Source organism: Bombyx mandarina, chromosome 07, assembly GCF_030267445.1.
Source record: "Bombyx mandarina strain Sakado chromosome 07, ASM3026744v2".
Classification (NCBI taxonomy): Eukaryota; Metazoa; Arthropoda; class Insecta; order Lepidoptera; family Bombycidae; genus Bombyx; species Bombyx mandarina.
Window position 1 is genome coordinate 5793904 of NC_143214.1, and position 19859 is coordinate 5813762.

The 19859-nt window shown below is 34.5% G+C and overlaps 1 protein-coding gene and 1 long non-coding RNA gene across 2 annotated transcripts; one reads left to right on the top strand and one right to left on the bottom strand.

Moving 5' to 3' along the window:
* The first annotated feature begins 5628 nt into the window (after positions 1–5628).
* On the top strand, positions 5629–19216 carry serpin-10 (serine protease inhibitor 10). Its single transcript, XM_028185678.2, has 8 exons — positions 5629–5762; positions 7103–7158; positions 15487–15608; positions 15804–16506; positions 16610–16809; positions 17089–17274; positions 17840–17978; positions 18600–19216. The coding sequence occupies exons 2-8, from the start codon at positions 7140–7142 to the stop codon at positions 18770–18772; spliced, it is 1542 nt and encodes a 513-aa protein (XP_028041479.2). The 5' UTR covers positions 5629–5762; positions 7103–7139; the 3' UTR covers positions 18773–19216.
* Positions 14571–17162, bottom strand: LOC149502627 (uncharacterized). Its single transcript, XR_016323288.1, has 2 exons — positions 17043–17162; positions 14571–14658 (listed from the first exon to the last, which is right to left on the bottom strand). It is a non-coding gene; the product is annotated as an uncharacterized LOC149502627 (long non-coding RNA).
* Positions 19217–19859: the final 643 nt, after the last annotated feature.

A 19859-nucleotide genomic window follows, 5' to 3' on the forward strand; every position in this document is an offset into this window, starting at 1 on the left:
GTATGTTGATTGGTAACTTTGATTGTCGTGTTGGTCTAGTGGTTTGTGACTTGACTACTGCAGCCATGAGCATGTTTACTCTAAGGCCAAAAGCGCACTACCTCGCACTCAATTTTGTCTTGGCTTTTTGAAAAATAAAAAAAATTATCTATCAAAACCTCGTTTGTTCGTAAGGTAGATAAACTTTAGTATTTTAAAAAAAACAGTGCAGGATTTGAATTTTTTTTTGTTTTTGTTTAGATGGGTGGACGAGCTCACAGCCCACTTGGTGTTAAGTGTTTACTGGAGCCCATGGACATCCACAACGTAAATGCGCCACCCACCTTGAGGTATAAGTTCTAAGGTCTCAAGTATAGTTACAGTATAGTGTTTTTCCTGTCTACTGCCAGTAAGCTAAAGGTTATTTAGTACTGTAACCACTTAACGTCAGACGGGCCGTGAGCTCGTCCACCCACCTAAGCAATAAGTAAATAAAAAAATAGCAGAACAAAAATTAACATCTTCTTCATCATGGAACTCGCAGTGTGTCAGCTTTCAGTTATATTTCGGGTTCAAGATAAATGAACTTTTTAAAACTGCTAATGATCCATTTTGGAAAGTATCACACATTTCGACTGGGTTAGACTCTTTACGGACTGTTTTAAAAAATATGCACTATTAAAAAAGAATAAAGTAGCTGTAAACGATCAATCTCATATATTGAAAGTTTATTTCGATACTTGTATCGGATACCAGGCAAATAATTTAATAATTACGTATGTATCTGGATTTATGTTACGGTGTACGTTTTTAACTCGCCAACTGGTCTAGATTGCAAGGAAGCGAGAAAATCCTGTTCTATTGCTAAGAGGAACGAAGTGAAAAGAGAAACTTTTTAATGAGCCCCATTCAAATAACTATTATTGTTATCCGCTGTTTCCGATTTCCAATTGATAGCTTAGACATAATTTCCGATCGTTAACTTAGATTTCCAGATTTAAGGAGTACATCTTGATACAAAATTACTTAAATTTTTTATTTTTTATTTTTTTTTTTTTTTTATTCCTTAGGTGGGTGGACGAGCTCACAGCCCACCTGGTGTTAAGCGGTTATTGGAGCCGATAGACATCTACAACGTAAATGCGTCACCCACCTTGAGATATAAGTTCTAAGGTCTTAAGTATAGTTAAAACGGCTGCACCACCCTACAAGCCGAAACGCATTACTGCTTCACGGCAGAAATGGGCAGGGTGGTGGTACCTTCACTAATTGCGGTGTGTAGTCAAACTAAGTTACGTGAGATATGATGTCATTATCGGTGTCATCATGTTTTGAGTTTTCTTTATTACGCAATCTGATTGATATAGCAGTTATTCAAATGTAGTTGAGACTACGGTCTTATCTCTAAAGGTGAACATTCTCATTGATGTTATGTATGGATTTCACTAATTTCAATTTTCTTCCCTATATGTTACAAATGTTTAGGGCAATCCTAAACATAAAATGACTGTTTTTAAATGTGGGAACACCCTAATAAGTATGGCAACACAGTTAGTTGTAGTTAGAAAAAAAAATCTGGTGGTACGTGCATGTGTCGTACATCAAAAAATAAAAATCCTTCGCTCTGAATCTAGTTTTTATTTAAGTTAGCACCAAAATACAGCCCACGGTCTAAGCAACAAAAACAATTCAACGACACCCGTAATATTTTAGAAATTAATCTATTAATAAAATAAGAGTAGATCTTGTCGCTTGGAGAATTTATGTTTTATTTGTCTAGAACGGATTTAGTAATTTATGGAACTACTTTCACAACCGTTTTTTTTTTTGTTAAATTTACATACTAACTAAATTTATAAACGCCGGTTTAATAAACGATTGTAAAGTATAGTGTTTATCGGTTTGTGGCTTCGTCGTCGGCACGTTTATTTGTGCCGCGAAACAGTAATGAGTTCTCGTTTGAAGGACGGAGCAGCGGGTGTGCTATAAACATGAAATATAGAACTCATGCCTCTAGGGGGATGACGGGATTTTCTAACGCTTATGAGTTCCGGTAACCTTAATATCAGGTGGGCCGTGAGCTTGTTCACCCATCTGAACATTGAATTAAAGGATTATCCACACCGAAATACAAACAAATACAGGCAGATAGAGGTAGGCGGCACGATATGAAAACGCTCTTGTCGTAGCCGCCAGTAATTACATACCCGATCCGGTGGAACGAATGGTAAACAGTCGACGTCGCCCTAAACACGTCATTACGGATCCCTGTTGAGCTCTGTGAGCTCATCTACTACCTTGGCAACGAGCAGCTCAGCAAGTCAACTATTCCCTTGACCCAGTCCACCGAGTTTCTCACCGGATCTTCTCAATGGGTCTCGATTCCGATCCGGTGGTAGACTCTGCAAAGCACTGCTCTTGCTAGGGCCAGTGTTAGAAAATTCTTCCAGGTTGAGCTCGTTGCACGTCTGTGCCTTGTTAGAATAGCCCCTTAGGCCAATTTTGTATGCAGTTGGAACAGCGCCCCTAGCGGCAAACGTAGGCAAACGATCCCACTCCATACAAATATGAGTTAACTTTTACGCTATCGAGAACGTTAAAAAACTCGGACTAAGCACGCACTTAAACTGAACGTGTTGATGTAACATAGTCACAACTAAATTGGTGTTTCCAAGAATAAACCAAAGGAACGCAACAAAACAGGTTGCAGATAACAATGGGTGTTTATCTTTTTGTGATAATTCAACGAGGAACGATTTTTAAGAAATTTAATTATGTTGGAGTCATGGTCAGGCGAGCGAAAGACAGTTTTAAAATGGCGTCGGTTAAATTGTGCCAGTTCCATTCGCATAATATACTTATTCACGCTCTTTTTATTTGCAAATGTTAACGAGTGTATAAAATGATAGAAAACTGTAAAGGCAGTTCACGGCACTTGAATTCGCGCTAACGATCGTTGACTGAGTATTATAAATAACGTTTTTAGAAGCGATTATTTCTCTGTTTTGTAGTATCCTTTTGTTAAAGTTGGTTACGGTAAGCAAATAAATGGATTAACATTTAGAAATTTTAGAAGGTAGCTATTTATTTTTATTGCTTAGATGTGTGGACGACTTCACAGCCCACCTGGTGTTAAGTGGTTACTGGAGCCCATAGACATCTACAGCGTAAATGCGCCACACACCTTGAGATATAAGTTCTAAGGTCTCAGTATAGTTACAACGGCTGCCCCACCCATCAAACCGAAACGCATTACTGCTTCTATTACTATTACTGTTACTATTAACTACACTAGCTGTTACTATTAAATATCAAATTCATCTAAGGACACTTATTCGTGCAGGCAAACGTCAGTTGGTTACTTTTAAATAAAAAATAATTTTGAAACAGTTCTTGATTTGGTCAAGCCCTCTTCTTTGGATTGTTTTCGTACGAAATTACTGAGATCTTGTTTTTGAAGCTGTTACCCTTGAATTTAAAGTATCAAGGACTGCGATTTTGATGCTTCGAGATTGGTAGCTTGTTGTCTTCAATCTTGTTGCATGCAAGCTTTATCACGAAGCTTAAAGTCCCACAGCTATTACTGTGGATTATATTCAGATTAGAATGGCAAATTAGAGCAAGGAATGCATCAAATTGTTTGCTTGTGAAATAGAAGTTTAAAGTAGGTATACTGTTTGTACTAGATAATTCCTTTCAATTTATTAAGTATTTACAAATGTTAGACAAAAATGTACCTGAATTGGTTTGTCTTTTGGAAGAAATGATTGTATGTTGAGTAGTATATTAAGGTAATATTGGGATATTTTATTGTTCATTTTGTATTGACAGGTAAAGAAGCGAGCAATATTGCCAGTAAAACTGATTTAGAGATTTATAAAGTACTAGCGACCCGCCCTCGCTTCGCTTCGGCAACTGTAATTTGTTATTGATTTCTCCACTATTTAATGGATGTTATTATACATATAAACCTTCCTCTTCAATCACTCTATCTATTAAAAAAAACCGCATCAAAATCCGTTGCGTAGTTTTAAAGATTTAAGCATACATAGGGACAGACAGACAGATATAGGGACAGAGAAAGCGACTTTGTTTTATACTATGTAGTGATTTCTCCACTACTTAATGGATGTTATTATACATATAAACCTTCCTCTTCAATCACTCTATCTATTAAAAAAAACCGCATCAAAATCCGTTGCGTAGTTTTAAAGATTTAAGCATACATAGGGACAGACAGACAGATATAGGGACAGAGAAAGCGACTTTGTTTTATACTATGTAGTGATTTCTCCACTATTTAATGGATGTTATTATACATATAAACCTTCCTCTTCAATCACTCTATCTATTAAAAAAAACCGCATCAAAATCCGTTGCGTAGTTTTAAAGATTTAAGCATACATAGGGACAGTCAGATATAGGGACAGAGAAAGCGACTTTGTTTTATACTATGTAGTGATGATGAGGCGCCACCGAAACAAGGATGTGCTTACTGACTGGTATTAGTTTCTTTAATGGCATTCCAGTTTCTTAATTAAACAACATATCCACAATTTATAACTGGTCTCGATATAAATCACGATAGATATATTGATACGCTTCGCATCGTTTAATTTTGCTAACCTTTCTACGAATGGCCGTTTCTTTTGCATTGTGTTTATTGATTTCGCGTGCTCGATAACGTAGAACTATGAAAATGTAGATATAGACTATGTTTTGTATAATTTTTTTTAACAATTATTTTAAGTATCTTATTGGACTTGTGTTTTTCAAACACACATCGATAGCAGATATATTCCTGAGTAATGAGAGAGCTATTACAATTTTATGTTAAGACAACTTACAATACTATCAAATGTAAGTTTGTCTGTTTGTTTTTTAATTTTTAAAATAAAGGCGTATTATCAATTATGAAGATTTTCTATTAAATCGTATTGTGCCATATTATTTTTCTGTCTTTTTACTGATGTTAGGGGGTATTGTAAGTCATCACCAATCTCCTCCTTCTCCCTAGAAGTCCTGCGTCCTCTTTTGTAGGATGGGACAAATTGGATATATACAATACTATTGAGGCTTGCGGCGGTGGTGGTATTAACATTACGCTTTCTGTGGTCTCCAGTAATGACTACACACCAGATAGGCTGCGAGCTCGTTCACACATGTAAGAAAGAAGAAAAAAAATCTTGAAATCTATATATGTATATAAAAATGAGTTGCCGTTCGTTAGTCTCGCTAAAACTCGAGAACGGCTGGACCGATTCGGTTAATTTTGGTCTTGAATTATTCGAGGAAGTCCCGAGAAGGTTTAAAAGGTAGATTAATATGAAAATGTTCGGAATTAAAATATAAAAATTACAATTTTGTTTCTCCTTTGATGTTTTGTTTATTGTAAGTTAATTTTTTACAAAAGTTTAGGTGTTTTGTTTATCGATTGAGGCACTACGGAGTCTGCCGGGTCAGCTAGTAAGAAATAGATTTAAGAAATAGAATCTTGGTTTAAGTTCACGATCGATAGCTCGAACTGCTCGAAATGGAATCAAATTGACGCACAATTAGTGTTTATACTGCACTTGGGAATATGTTCTAGCGCATGCCACTTCTATGCGCACAGTAGCTTCTTCAAACATAACTGTACGACGTCTACATATAAACATAGTGGGACACTTTCCGTGGACGTCATTGCCTATCGAGCGGTGCGCATGCGCGGACGCATCCCATGCGCATTAGAACTCAAGAAAAATAGTTTTTAATTAGAAATATTAAAGTGGCCAGTATTCCAGGTGAGTTCACTCGGTCGTTGACATTTCATGAATGTAGGTCAGTTTTTTTAATTTCATTGAAAGTGATTTTTATTTTTATTTTTTTATTTGACCGTGAAATAAGTAAACATATTTTACAAACACAACAAATACATTTCAAAGAAAATACTATCTGAAGAAACTTTGCAAAACGGACCATTTGTGCATTAGAATTCTAGAACCAACAAATAACAACCTACAAATATCTAACCGATCGTATGGAATGTTTATTGGATTGTGGAATATTTTTTTAAATCAACAACAATTTAAATAGACATATTTCATTCGGATTATCAGAGCAGATTAATTTATCCGTTTTAAAGTGGACTGTTAAAGCAATTTTATTAATCCGCCTCGATGGCTCCATGTCACACATAAATTAGCAGATATTAGAATTTATCACCCATTAACAGTCCTGTCACAATTATATTATTATGTATATTGGGCAAAAGTTCAAGGTCGTTGACATAATTCTGTTAAATCACCATATTCTTTTACGGTTAATGAATAAATCTATGATCGTTTTCTTGGTATTTTTAATTTTGAATTCACTATGGCTTTTCAATTTAAAATTTCAATTAAGACATGTGATTTTTGATTTTTATCCGGATTGTCATTTTTTAAATACAATTTTATGTATAATCAGAATATCGACTGATGTCATGCTTACTTAAAAAATATGAATATGAAATAGAATAAAAATCAATACATGCATTGAAGATATGAATAGAGTTTAAATAAAAATGTAAGCTTTTCAAGTTGTATCGGTACTGAGAGGACACTTATCTTATCTCTTTATCTTTCCCGCAATGCGTGTATTGTTTTACAATTTGTATCAAATTTTTGAACGTTGACGTCATTGTACAAAACGTAAAAACGTTTCTTATTTTATAATTCCCGAACAATTTGCCTTGATTATTTATTAAAATAACCAGTCAACACGTTGATTTTTTTTATTGCTTAGATGGTTGGACGAGCTCACAGTCCACCTGGTGTTAAGTGGTTACTGGTACCCATAGACATTTACAACGTTAATGCGCCACCCACCTTGAGATACAATTTCTAAGGTCTCAGTATAGTTACAACGGCTGCTCTACCCTTCAAGCCGAAACACATTACTGCTTTACGGCAGAAATAGGCGTGTGATTTGACTAAAACTTCTACGACAGTTGCCTTTTTCGCAAAAACAGAATAGGAATGTGTTTACATAAATCAGTTTTTCAAAAAACATCACTGTAACAATAGTCATTTTCTTGGGATAAATATCTTTTCACCATATTTATGAGTTTTTTTTAATAAAACTGTTCTAATTTTTCTTATAGCACTTCACGTAAAAAAAGAAGGAGATTGTAAAGAAAAATGCGCCAATTGTTTGTGGGTATGTACATTTATATTTTTACACAATACATTTATATTATTTCTTACGAAAATACTTGTCGTTTTAGTACTTTAAGCATCTTTAACCCGCAATTTAAAGTTTACAATTCTCGATGATCAACACCTCTCTAACCTTGCAAATTTCGAGATGGTTGAGCCCGTGCTTTTCTTTTCTCTCTCCTACCTTTTCTAGTAACCTCGAGTGCTTATTCTAGATTGGAGCTTTCGGGCCTCAAACCTGACGACGTTGCTAACATTAATCCAAGGAAGGTTTTACAACCGGCTGCTTGCTTTACTTTAACCTAGTAAAGCAAGCAGCCGGTTGTAAAACTCATGCCAAATTCCTATGATGCATGTTAAAGGGGATATGTTGCGTCGACCCATAACGAAGGATAAGGGATTTTTTTTTCTTCTAATGCTGAAGCCTTAAGATGCTATATCAGCTTCTTGACGTGTAGGTGAGCTCACGGGGCTCAAACTGGGTGTGTTGCTAACACTGGCCCTAGCAAGAGCAGTGCTTCGCAGAGTCTACCACCGGATCGGAAACGCGACCCACTGAAAAGATCCGGTGAGAAACTCAGTGATTTTCATTTCAATAGTTACAGCGTTTTGAATACTTCACAATCAGATGTGTGATTGATTCTAAAATATGTCGAAGCTATTTCTAAAATCTAGTACGATTTCGATTACACGCTTTTTGTCATTGAATTCGTAATTGATCTATTTCGCGTGAACGTTCCTTCCAACTACGGAACCCTTCACTGTGTGCGAACCAGTTTTTTAAATAATACCAACTTAAGATTGTTTAGGTATTAAGTAGTGTATTCTGAATTCAATACAATAGTACATATATAAAGGATAAATAGTTTGATAATAAAACGTTGATTAGTAAATACATATGGTAGGACCTCTTGTGAGTCCGCGCGGGTGGGTACCACCACCCTACCTATTTCTGCCGTGAAGCAGTAATGCGTTTCGGTTTGAAGGGTGGGGCAGCCGTTGTAACTAAACTTGAGACCTTAGAACTTATATCTCAAGGTGGGTGGCGCATTTACGTTGTGGATGTCTATGGGCTCCAGTAACCACTTAAAATCAGGTGGGCTGTGAGCTCGTCCACCCATCTAAGCAATAAAAAAAAAAACATATTATACCATATAAGTTCTAAGAATAAAATTTGAATAGACAAGAAGTCCTTGTGTTGTAAGCTACTCCTATTTGTGTGTATTAGTTAAGATGACACTATGTGAGGTCATACTCTGCGCTCGGTACACGACAATGATAAATGATATAATTGAACAAATATACTTCAAATTATTGCCAAAGTTTTAATAAAAAAATTTGAATAACTTATCTTTAAATGATGATTTAACTCAGTCATAGTTTCGATTATCGAAATTGACGATATAATGTTTTTTTTTTGTTTTTTTTTCGTGCATATAATGGAATGTAGCTAGGATGTGTTGACCGATTAAGGATACAATTGTGGTAAAAACGAAATAATTGGTGATATTATTAATATATTTATACTACGCTGTGCACAACATGCGAATTTTAATATCTAAAAATACTTATAACTTTTGTCACCATATTTATCACGATAATGTTATTTAGTGGGTAATTTTTATGCAGATAAATTTCAAGATTGTATTATGTAGTTACTGGTACACCTTCAATATTTAAATGTTATACGATTGTAAATGTAAGTGAGTTTGCTTGTTTGTTACGCCATCAAGCGATTATCATGAAATTTTGGACACACACTGTCACAGAAAAGGTTAGGGTGATAACTTTCTTTCAGAAAGGAGGAGTCTTCTCGAACAGTGTAACTTTGTAGGGCGTATGAAGCCACTTGTTAAAGCTAATATATATATATTTAATTTCCAATCATTCTATGGTTTCTTCTTTCTTTTTTATAGTACTGGATCAGACTATCTATATATTAATACGTGAAGCAAAAACTTTGTACCACTTTTTACGAAAATTGCGCGTACGGAGGAGTAGGTACGAAATTTCCCACACTTATAGAGAGTATAGAGAAGGAGTGCAGAATGTATAATATTTTTTTTAAACTATGCATAAAAAAATACATTAAATCAATAAAAAAACTATTATAGTATTTGACACACACACGCATGCATACTATTTGTTTATTGTCAAGCTTTTCTTATTGTTTATAAGTCTGTGGTCAAACTGAGAATAGATTAAATATTGTTTGTCTTTATTAATATTTATCTAAAGTGTAGTCTTGGCGAAATCTGTAATTATAGACGTATAAAAATAGTCTCAGACAATAGAATCATATTAGTGTACAAACTTATAATTTCAAGTAATTATAGTCGAATTTCGATTGCCGGGGGACCACTAGTATAAATAATTGTACTACTATAGAGATCACAACATGTGATTCATTCATATAGGTTGAATATCTAGTTAGCATGCTGTCTAATTCTGCCGTGAAGTTTTGAAGTCGTCGTGGCCTAAAGGATAAGACGTGCGGTGCATTCGTATCTAGCGATGCACCGGTGTTCGAATCCCGCAGGCGGGTACCAATTTTTCTGATGAAATACGTACTTAACAAATGTTCACGATTGATTTCCACGGTGAAGGAAATAACATCGTGTAATAAAAATCAAACCCGCAAAATTATAATTTGCGTAATTACTGGTGGTAGGACCTCTTGGGAGTCCGCACGGGTAGGTACCACCACCCTTCCTATTTCTGCCGTGAAGCAGTAATGCGTTTCGGTTTGAAGGGTGGGGCAGCCGTTGTAACTATACTGAGACCTTAGAACTTATATCTCAAGGTGTGTGGCGCATTTACGCTGTATATGTCTATGGGCTCCAGTAACCACTTAACACCAGGTGGGCTGTGAGCTCGTCCACAAATCTAAGCAATAAAAAAAAAAAAAAGTGATCATGTGCTAGAGCATTAGTAGTAAATCGTGTTAAGCCACATCATATTTCGTATTTCATAATGGCTTCACGATAATTAATATTCTGTACCCATCAAAGTAAACAAAGCTCTATGAACCAGTCGGTGGGTGAATCTTATTTGTTTTTATCCTAATAAACAGGTTGTATTTACGATATAAAATATTTAGATGTTTTGGTCAGATGTATTAACATACACAGATCGATTGTGTATGAAAGATAATTTTAATTTTCATTAAACTGTTTCTACTGAATGAGTCCCAAATTAATCTAACCGAACTCTAATCATTGAAAAACTTTTATTTATCTATCGTTCATTGACCCTAGACTAGCCAATAAGCATTGTACAATCGTCATCACCAAAACTTAGCTCACAGCATCGGTTCGTGGTGTTTCTGCTGAAACTTCTCAGCGGGTCGCGATTACGATCCGGGGGTAGATGAATTCGGTAAACAGCTACCTTTGTTCTGACAGGTATTCGGATAGCTGTTAGTAAACCCCATCTCTTCTGACTATCTCCGTGCTCGCCCACCAGAACAAAGCCGAAAAGTTCGAACAGCTATCCAGCTAGATTCCATCCTACAAAAAAAGGAGTCTTGTTAACGGTCTCAGTGCGTTGGTCAGAGAACGCTGTCTCCAATGAACCAAACTCTAACCGAATTCTAATCATAGAAAAACTTTTTATTTATCTATTGTTTATTGACCCTCGACTAGACAATAAGACCCTAAGAATCCCTTAATCACAGACTACGGCACCTACGAGAAGAAATACATGCTATTCTAGATCGAGACCACTTAAGTAAAACAAAAAAGAAAATTAGGTTATTTACTGTTAAAAAAGATCATCAAAATATCAAATTCTTCATATCGAATTCTCAAAAAAAAAAAACCATCTTCCTCGTTCAACCTAAACAAGTTTGAGGATCATAAGAAACGAAATAAGACTAATAATGCTTGTTTACGTATATCTTTTAAATAAATTTAATTAAAATTCTCACAAGCCTTGACAGTATCCGTTTCGTTTTGAGAAATAAACTACAAAGGTGTATTATTATTGTTATGTTCCTTCGATTTACCGAGAACGGGTAAGCGTGATCGGAATGCCAATATCCTGATACTAAATAGATGCATTTTTTGTTGCATGTAAATTGTCTTTTTTATCACAGCAGTCGAAGGTAAACTTGGAATTTTCTAAAAATGCCTGTATTCAAAGAGCTTTAGGTTATATCTGATAAATTAAATAAAAAATGTCGTTGTAATATAAACTTTCATACAATAACTGTATCTATAATCGGTTTAATAAGGTTTAACACGCGGGACATTGGGATATTTCGAGTGTTAGGTTCAAGTTTTTTTTTTAGACAGCACTGGATATTTCTGATAACGTTGAAGGAAAACACATAAAAAACAAGCTATTTTAGAAAGAAATAATTAACAATTAAGACTTAGTTAAAAAATAATTATGAAAGTATATTAATATTTAATAATATTGAAAAACATCAATAATAACATGTAAACATGCATAATCTATTTAATGCGTTAATTTATTAAAATAGTATATTACTAAAAGAAAAATTAAAACTTGCTAAATTGTCTCTCTCTATTGAAGAAGGCCAAGAAGGAAAGATGAGATTTGATTTGTTTGAGGCAGAAATATACCGAACAGGTTTCCCTTAATAAAACTTCACAAGACTTTGTCAATATAGTTCCGGAAACAAATGAATGATCAACAAAATAAATAAAAAATTGGAAGAAGTTTATTATTATTTTTCAGTTCTAACAATTTATGATAAAACTAAAGCCGATAATACAATTCATTGCATCAAACTGGCACTTACAAATTGGTACCTAATATGTTTATTATCAAAAATATCAGCTACATGCATTATCGTACTGTCTATTATCTGCTGTATTCGTGTGCACAATAGTTTAAGGTCAGCAAAGTGCATTCACCGTGCATCGTCTGAGCTTGACTTTTCTCTCGTGTAAAATATGAAGTTAAAAACTGTACGATTTTAATGCTAGAACAACTTATCAAGTATATAAGGCAAAGGATTCGAGTGCCGTGAAATTATTCGCTAAGCCCCTAAAATCCAAAATAATTACGAGTATTATTCATCAGTATACAGTCATTCTATTCAGATTACAATATACTATTTACTATTAATTACATACAATATTATATGCAATATACTATTACTTACAATATACTATACCCATTTTAAATGTATATAATGCCATACCTGTGTTTGTAGCATTATGCTTACTTTGTTTCTTGTTTATCGTAAATGAAATTGGAGTTTTAGAGCAAAAACTAAAGACACCGTTATCAAAGTTTCTTAAGAACATGTTTTATCTTGAAGTCGGCTTCTTCGTGCAGTAAGTATAGCTGTGATTTTAAAGGCATGTTTGTTGCCTAGTTAAGCGCCACACAGAGGACCGTTAGGCTGTACGTAAAAAATTTAATGCACACGGCATAGTTTTTAAATATTCTACAGATTAAATAAATTTGCAATTAAACAATATATAAGTATATCTGAAAAAAAAACTTCAACTTTAACAACATACTCCTCCGTTGCGGTCAAATTTAAATATGGCCGTTTACGTAAATTTCTTATGTTTATTTTAAAAATAAATTGTTTGTATTTACGTTATATATAGATACAAATGATGGTGTAGTCGTATAATTACATCTTGAGATATAGTTGAACATGTCAAGAACGTGTTTATCGTAAACATCTCCTTGCCCCACTGAGGAATTTCCGCATCTCGTTACAAGCTTATTGTACGCTATAAGTCTCAGTGTACCGTGAAGTAATAAAATATATTTATTACCGATCACCAGTGATATAAGATTTGAACGTGAATATGAAGGTTTTATTGTGGATAATATACCTAATGATCATGACATGATCACGAAGCTATGAATGATGTAAAATAAAATGCGATTTAAAATCACTAAGTAATAATACATATTAAAATGTATTATCCTAAAGGGTATTAAGGTGTAAGGTGTTTTGAACTCCATATACCTAATGTCAAGTTGACACCACAGCTCATAAATTAAATACTATCTTGGGATAAGGCAAAGTTCTACGACTGTCTCACTCAATGGTCCCACGTTTTTTTTCTTTTTTTCCTCGTTGAGCTCACAAGCTCAACCTGAGAGAATTTGCTAAAGCTGACCCTAGCAAGAGCAGTGCTTCGTTTAATTCACCACTGTGAAAATCTGGCGACAAATTCAGTTGCGTGTGTCTTTGGGCTAGATTGTTCGTTGAACTCTCCGTCGTATTCGACGAGAAGGTTGATCTAGACCCACAAATTCGTATAAGAATAAGGTAAAATGGCGGTAGTACCCAGCCTGCAGAACTGACATAACGTCCTACATTTCTACAAAGAGCTCGTTTATATATGTATCTATATTCGTAATCATGATGTTTATGGCTTTCGGTAACCACTTACTTTGAAGTTTATGCGGGCTGTGAGCACGTAGGTCCATTTAATGTAATAAAACGCACTCATGTCAGCATATTATTAGTAAAATCGGTATCTACCCAGTGTTGAAATTCGACGTAATTGCTTGACTACAATTACTTACAGGGTATTTTCCTTATAAATCCCCAGAGGCTTCCTTGATATCAAACGATGGGAATAAGCTCGATGACGTCATCAAACATTTACATCATAATAAATACGTCATAAAACAGTTTTAAAGATTACGTGGTCGCAAAACAGTACTAGAAAATTTCTAACCACACGTCGCGTCGTCTCCGGGATGAGTTCCGTTACACTTGCAATAATATCTCCGGACCGTGACTGGCTGTAGAATATTGCTGCATTTAATTACAGTAATTACCCGTCAATGTGCACAGTTTCACGTCAATTTTAGCACGAATATAAAAATAAAACTACGGAACGAATTAACATTCCAGTCAATTCGAAAAGGTGTCGTATTTTTTGTTCCGTTTGTATGTTCGAGGAATGTATGATGTTTGATTCGTTGTAGCTATTTAAAAATGAATAAAATATTGTCCCGTCTTTTTTCCATTTATTTTTTTATTTATTCTTATTTATTCTGAAACCAAAAGAATTACAACAAAAAAATAAGCAATAAATTTCACATTAAGAAAAAATAATTTGGTTTGGACCCTTCTCACGTTAAGATTCTGGATATTCATTTCTGTGTTTCGCCAAATTGGTCCAATACTATACATGCAAAGGTCTGCGAATTTTTCTCTCGCCACTTGGGTCCGTCTATAAGTTGGCGATTTTTGTCCACTTCTCCGAGTGCATCCTGGCTACATGTCCCATCCATCACCGTTTTGACTTTTGGATAACTATTTATACTCCAATGCAACAAATATTGTTCAAAGGGCTACGTTTCAACGACTGCATTAAATAACGTTTAAGGATAAGGGCAGTGGCATTCGCTCATATCAGTTGATTAACATGAATGTTTAAAAACTGGTACTATTCTATATAATGTGTTTTTTGGTAGTTTCCATTAGCCGTTTCAAGTGAAAGCCGATTTAATATCAATTCTTTATCATGAATATTCGTGAAAGTTGTACCTAAAAGTAAACAAGTCTTTCTACTTTCATCAATATACGACATCCTGTATTTACATTGTCAACAGGCGCTGATAGCATGCCGAATTGACTTGAATTTCATAAATCAAGAGTTACAACAATACACAGCATTATCGCACAACTTTTATTTGTTATATGCGTTCATGCGTCGCTTATGGGATTAAGTTGAAACTTTCTACAGTTGTTGTTGGAACTTTATGTAGCTTGCGAGTCTGAGTAACAAATAGGTGCTATTATTATTGAGGATAGCAACAGCGGCACATGCCTGTGATTTACACCTCTTCTTCATTCGTTCTTTCTCTTTTAAGGATTACCCGAAATACTCTAATGCAGTTTGTATCCTAACGAGGTTTTCATAGGTTGTCGAAGTTCATTGGAAAATTTTGAAACGTATACAAATTTTTTAATCATCAATTTTGGTTAGGATTTTAGACTGAATTATTCGAGGTGACTTTGTTGTGATCTAATTTTAGATTTTGTTTTTGAGGACAATCACTAAAGCTTTATCTTTTCCTTCAATTTTTAGTAGTTCATTTTTGCTAAGCTGGTTTTACTGACTACAATGTTTCGTTTTTATTTATTCTTAGGACCAATATCTATATAATTTGAATTCACATTTTGCATTCCTACTAAGGTTCGTTATTATTGTTGTTACTAGGCAGTTTATGAACATCCGATTATATTGTAAGGTATTTTCGAATCATGTTTACGATTTCTAAGTAGACTACCAAAATTAGGATATCATATCTAGATTATACAATAGTAAGTTACAGATATTAGTATTCTTCATGCCGCTTCATTTTATTACAGTTGTGTGCCTAGCAGTGGCCCTTGCCAATGCACGATGGGTTCGCGAGGGACGTTCCGACCAACCCAGAGACACCAGCTTTGTTGGAGATGCATCCAGTGAACTATCTACATCTATATTACAGGTTACAAAATCATCTTTCTCTCATCTCCTCGCTTATATCGCAAATTGTAAAACTATTTTTGATAACGTTTGATAAAGTCAATTGAAAACAACACCAGCTTTCTCAAATATTAAAAAAATATATAAATATACTTAAAAAACAAAATGCTAAAAATAACATTCAAGAATGAGACAGATTTGTGAATATTCGTTTCAGGGTTACATTGATGACAATGAAAACATCGCGTTTTCTCCTCTCGGATACTCTGCTATTTTAGCCATCTTAGCCGAAGGTGCGAAAGGGGAGACCAGAGAACAATTATATAATGCACTTCATCTGCCCCAAGACCCAGCTTTGACAAGAAAAACATACCAATACATCATGGAGAGGCTCAAAAATGTAAACACTTACGCATACAATCAACCGGAGCTCAAGAACTTCTTCTATGTTTACAAAAATTATACAGTCAACGATGAATACAGAAAGATTTTGGAAGAATATTATCTAACAGATGTTAGATCAGTTGAAAAATACAATCCAGAATCTGATGTACATTCAGACGACGATGACGACGAAGAAGCTATTCGCGTACCGGAGAAGACTGACGAACCCAGTGAGCCTAATGAGGATATGTCAATTAAAACGGAACCAAACGAGAAATTAATATCATTCGCTTTTGTCGATACCCCAGAAAAGGTAGATGTTACTCAAATTGAATACAAACCAGCAAAGAATATCAAAGAGAAGATTAAGTTAGTCAAAACGTATCCCAAAAAAGAGGACTATACAGATGAAGAGGAAACGATGATTGCTGTAGAAGCTAGGAATCATGCTAGGAGCTTAAATGTAAATAAACCAAATCACGATATATCATCAGGTCTTTCTGTCAACAGCGTCAGCAAGAAGTCTAGTGCGAATAGTAAGTGTTTAATTTAAGTATTAGCGTCCTTTGTTGGATAACAACTGTAAATATTTGAAAAAAGTTTCGTAGTAACAAAATACTAATTTCGGTTATATTTCAGAGTCTAGTTCCGTTATGATCATCTTCAACGGCATGTACTTCCGTGGATCGTGGAAGAAACCATTCGATGTTGTTGAGCCTGGCCTCTTTTATAAATCTAGCTCGGAGAAAAAATCCGTTCAAATGATGAAAGCCACAGGCTCTTTCAATACCGCTTTCATCTCAAGTCTCGACAGCCAAGCCATTTGTCTTCCTTATGATGTGAGTAACAAATAATAAATAAATAATAACAATACATACATAATTAGCTATATAGGATTTTTTTAAGTCCGTTATAAGGAGTTAGTCAAAATGTTATTTAAAATCTTTCGAGATAGTGAAAGCGCTCATTAACATTCGTATAAGTTAGAATTGGATTAAATGTTGTTTTAACAAATACCAGTTGGTACCTACCATAAGCCGTTTATTATGAATTAGATTATAATAATACATACTGCACAACCTAGCTGCATATTTTTAAATTGCTTATTTTTGCATAAGGGTGGTCGTTACGCTCTCCTGATTCTCGTCCCGAGGTCTCGTGATGGTCTAACTCGCCTTATTGCTGATCTTCCTTCCGTAACGCTGCAAGACATCGAAGATAGCATGAAGAAAGAGGAACTTCTGCTGTCCATGCCCACGTTCTATGTCGAAACTACCACCAAACCTATTGTTTCATTGGTTAAGGTAAGAAAATTTTAATGCTAGTTAGCTTACTAGCTAAATAAATAGCTTAAATATTTTACTTAAATTATTATTTTTACTTAAATATTTTACTATAACAAATTTTACTAATACTGAAGGATCTTGAATAACCTTCTCTAATTGAAATTTGGATAATCATCAAGAAGGCATCGTTCGAGGACCCGTAAGAGATCAGACTAAATTTTTTTTCTCTTGCTTTACTAAGATCGTGTATTGAAGTTTGACAATATCCAACATATTCTCTACTTCCTACCTGAAGTATGTGTGGTCAGGCGAATTTTGAGTCCAAACATTTTGAGCTCGTCGTTCTGAATAAAGATTTGGATAACCTTTACTCCAATGTACTTGAGACTTCGATCAGATGTTCAAATACGTTTAGTGTTACGTTAAATGTTAGTATTGCTCTGCACATGCTCTCTACTAAAACGGGAGCTACCCCAAATGCCGTGTGCAATTTTATTATGTTAGTGAATACATACCTTAATCGATAACAGTATAAGGATAACTCAATAATTTTGTAATTCATAATCGATTACTAATTTCACAGTTCGGCGTCAGTAAGATCTTCACACACGAGGCAGATTTATCTGGAGTTTCTTCCGACGGAGGTCTGTTCGTTGAAGAGATGGCTCAGCACGTGTCCGTTCGCGTTGACAATTCAGATTCCGTAGCCTCAGAGATGTCAGGTATGTAATAAACCGGCAAAGTAGTCCGCAAATTTCATAAGCACTCTCTTAATAAATAGAAGTCATGTGTTCCAATTTGAAGGTAGTTTTGTAAAAGAATTCAGAGTTCGAATTCATGTTTCAAGGTCTGTTATTGGTCTCTGTTAAATTAATTTTGGACTTTAAGCTAACCCTCCAATGAAGTACAGTAATAATAGAAATCTTTGTAAAGGCATATAATTTTTAATCAACTTCAAATAAAAGAAGGAGATTCTCAATTTGGCTGTATTTTTAATTGGTTTAGATATTTTTCTTAGATTTTTTTCTAGGCGATTCTCTTTAGTCGAGTGTTGGTGGTTCTCATCTGGTCTAAATTTTATCTGACCTGATCAATTTAAGATCTGACTAGTAATATTTGGTTTAAACTTAATGCATTTTTAATTGACTTCAACTACATTGATAAGATTCTCATTTTTAATGTATCTTTTCTTAGAATTTTTTATTCTTGAAGTCAGTTTTTTTAAATAGAATTTTGTTGTTTCTTTGATTATATCTTCAAATAGTATTTTTATTACTCACGATCAGTTTATTATGTGTTCTTTATAATAAAAAGATAATCGTTTGAAAATATTTGTTTTTCAGCTGCCAACGTTAACATGCCATTGTCGAAGAATTTGCCGCTATCGGAGAAACCGGCCACCAAATTTAGTGTCGACCATCCATTCGTTTTCTTCATCATGGATACTTTAGATAATCTAGTGGTTGTCGCTGGAAAAGTCGTTGACCCAGAAAAACCTAAGCCTTTTGATTTTTGATTTCTCAAATTTAGTAATACTGAACTGAATCTCATTTAATTTTTTTTTTAATTCCATGTATTAGCTATTTTTGATGTAGACTGTTTCCAGCTAAAAAAATATTTGCTTTGATTGTTGCGAGCTCATTTTGTTGTTCATTAGTTTTGTTACTGAATACATAAAATAGTTGCATCAAAAAACGCCTTATTTAAAATAAGCTGCAAATGTAATTCTGTTTGAACACGACTTCCATGAATATTGCGAATTCTATGCCCACCTTTTTTATATACAATTTTTACTTTACTTTTTTAAATTAAATTAAATAAAAATCCAGACGCATTTGATAACGAAAAAGTACATAGACTAGTTTTAAGTTAGTGTAAGTTTATTTATTCGTGCGTGTTTGTGATAGATATAAATTGTAGATTTAAGATATTGATTGAAAATAAATTGTTTGTCTAATAATGTGGCTATTGCGTTATTTTTATTATTACATTCCAATTTGCATTGTTTTTACGAAAACATAGTGACTCTGACCAGAGAATTTTTAATTATATTGTCGATGATGATGATGATTATTTTTATTACTTAATTGGCTATGTTCACCACAAATACATACTTATCGTTTTGCAAGTTCATAGTTTGTGATTCTGTAATTTAAGCAGGTGATCGACTTGCGTCCTTTGAGAGCACTCTACCTCACAAGGTAAACTAAGTAGCCTCGAGTAAATTTTAATGTACTATATAAACTGCAGTACAAGAAAAAAGTACAACAAATAAATAAGAGTGCCCACGTACCACGGCTCCGTCAGTCTGAGAGATAATTATTTTAGGCTAACAAAACTTACAAGTGGATTATGAAAGTAGACAGTAATATAAGGAAGGCAGGCCCTCCTAATAAGACTTGAATGAATTCGATAGGAAATAGGGATGTGCTAGAGAATTGTGTGAGTGTAGATGATGAAGATTTTTTTTTTTTTTTTTATTGGCCTTGTAGGCAGACGAGCATACGGCCCACCTGATGGTGAGTGGTTACCGTCGCCCATGGACTTCAGCAATGCCAGGGGCAGAGCCAAGCCGCTGCCTACCGATGATGAAGATGATGATG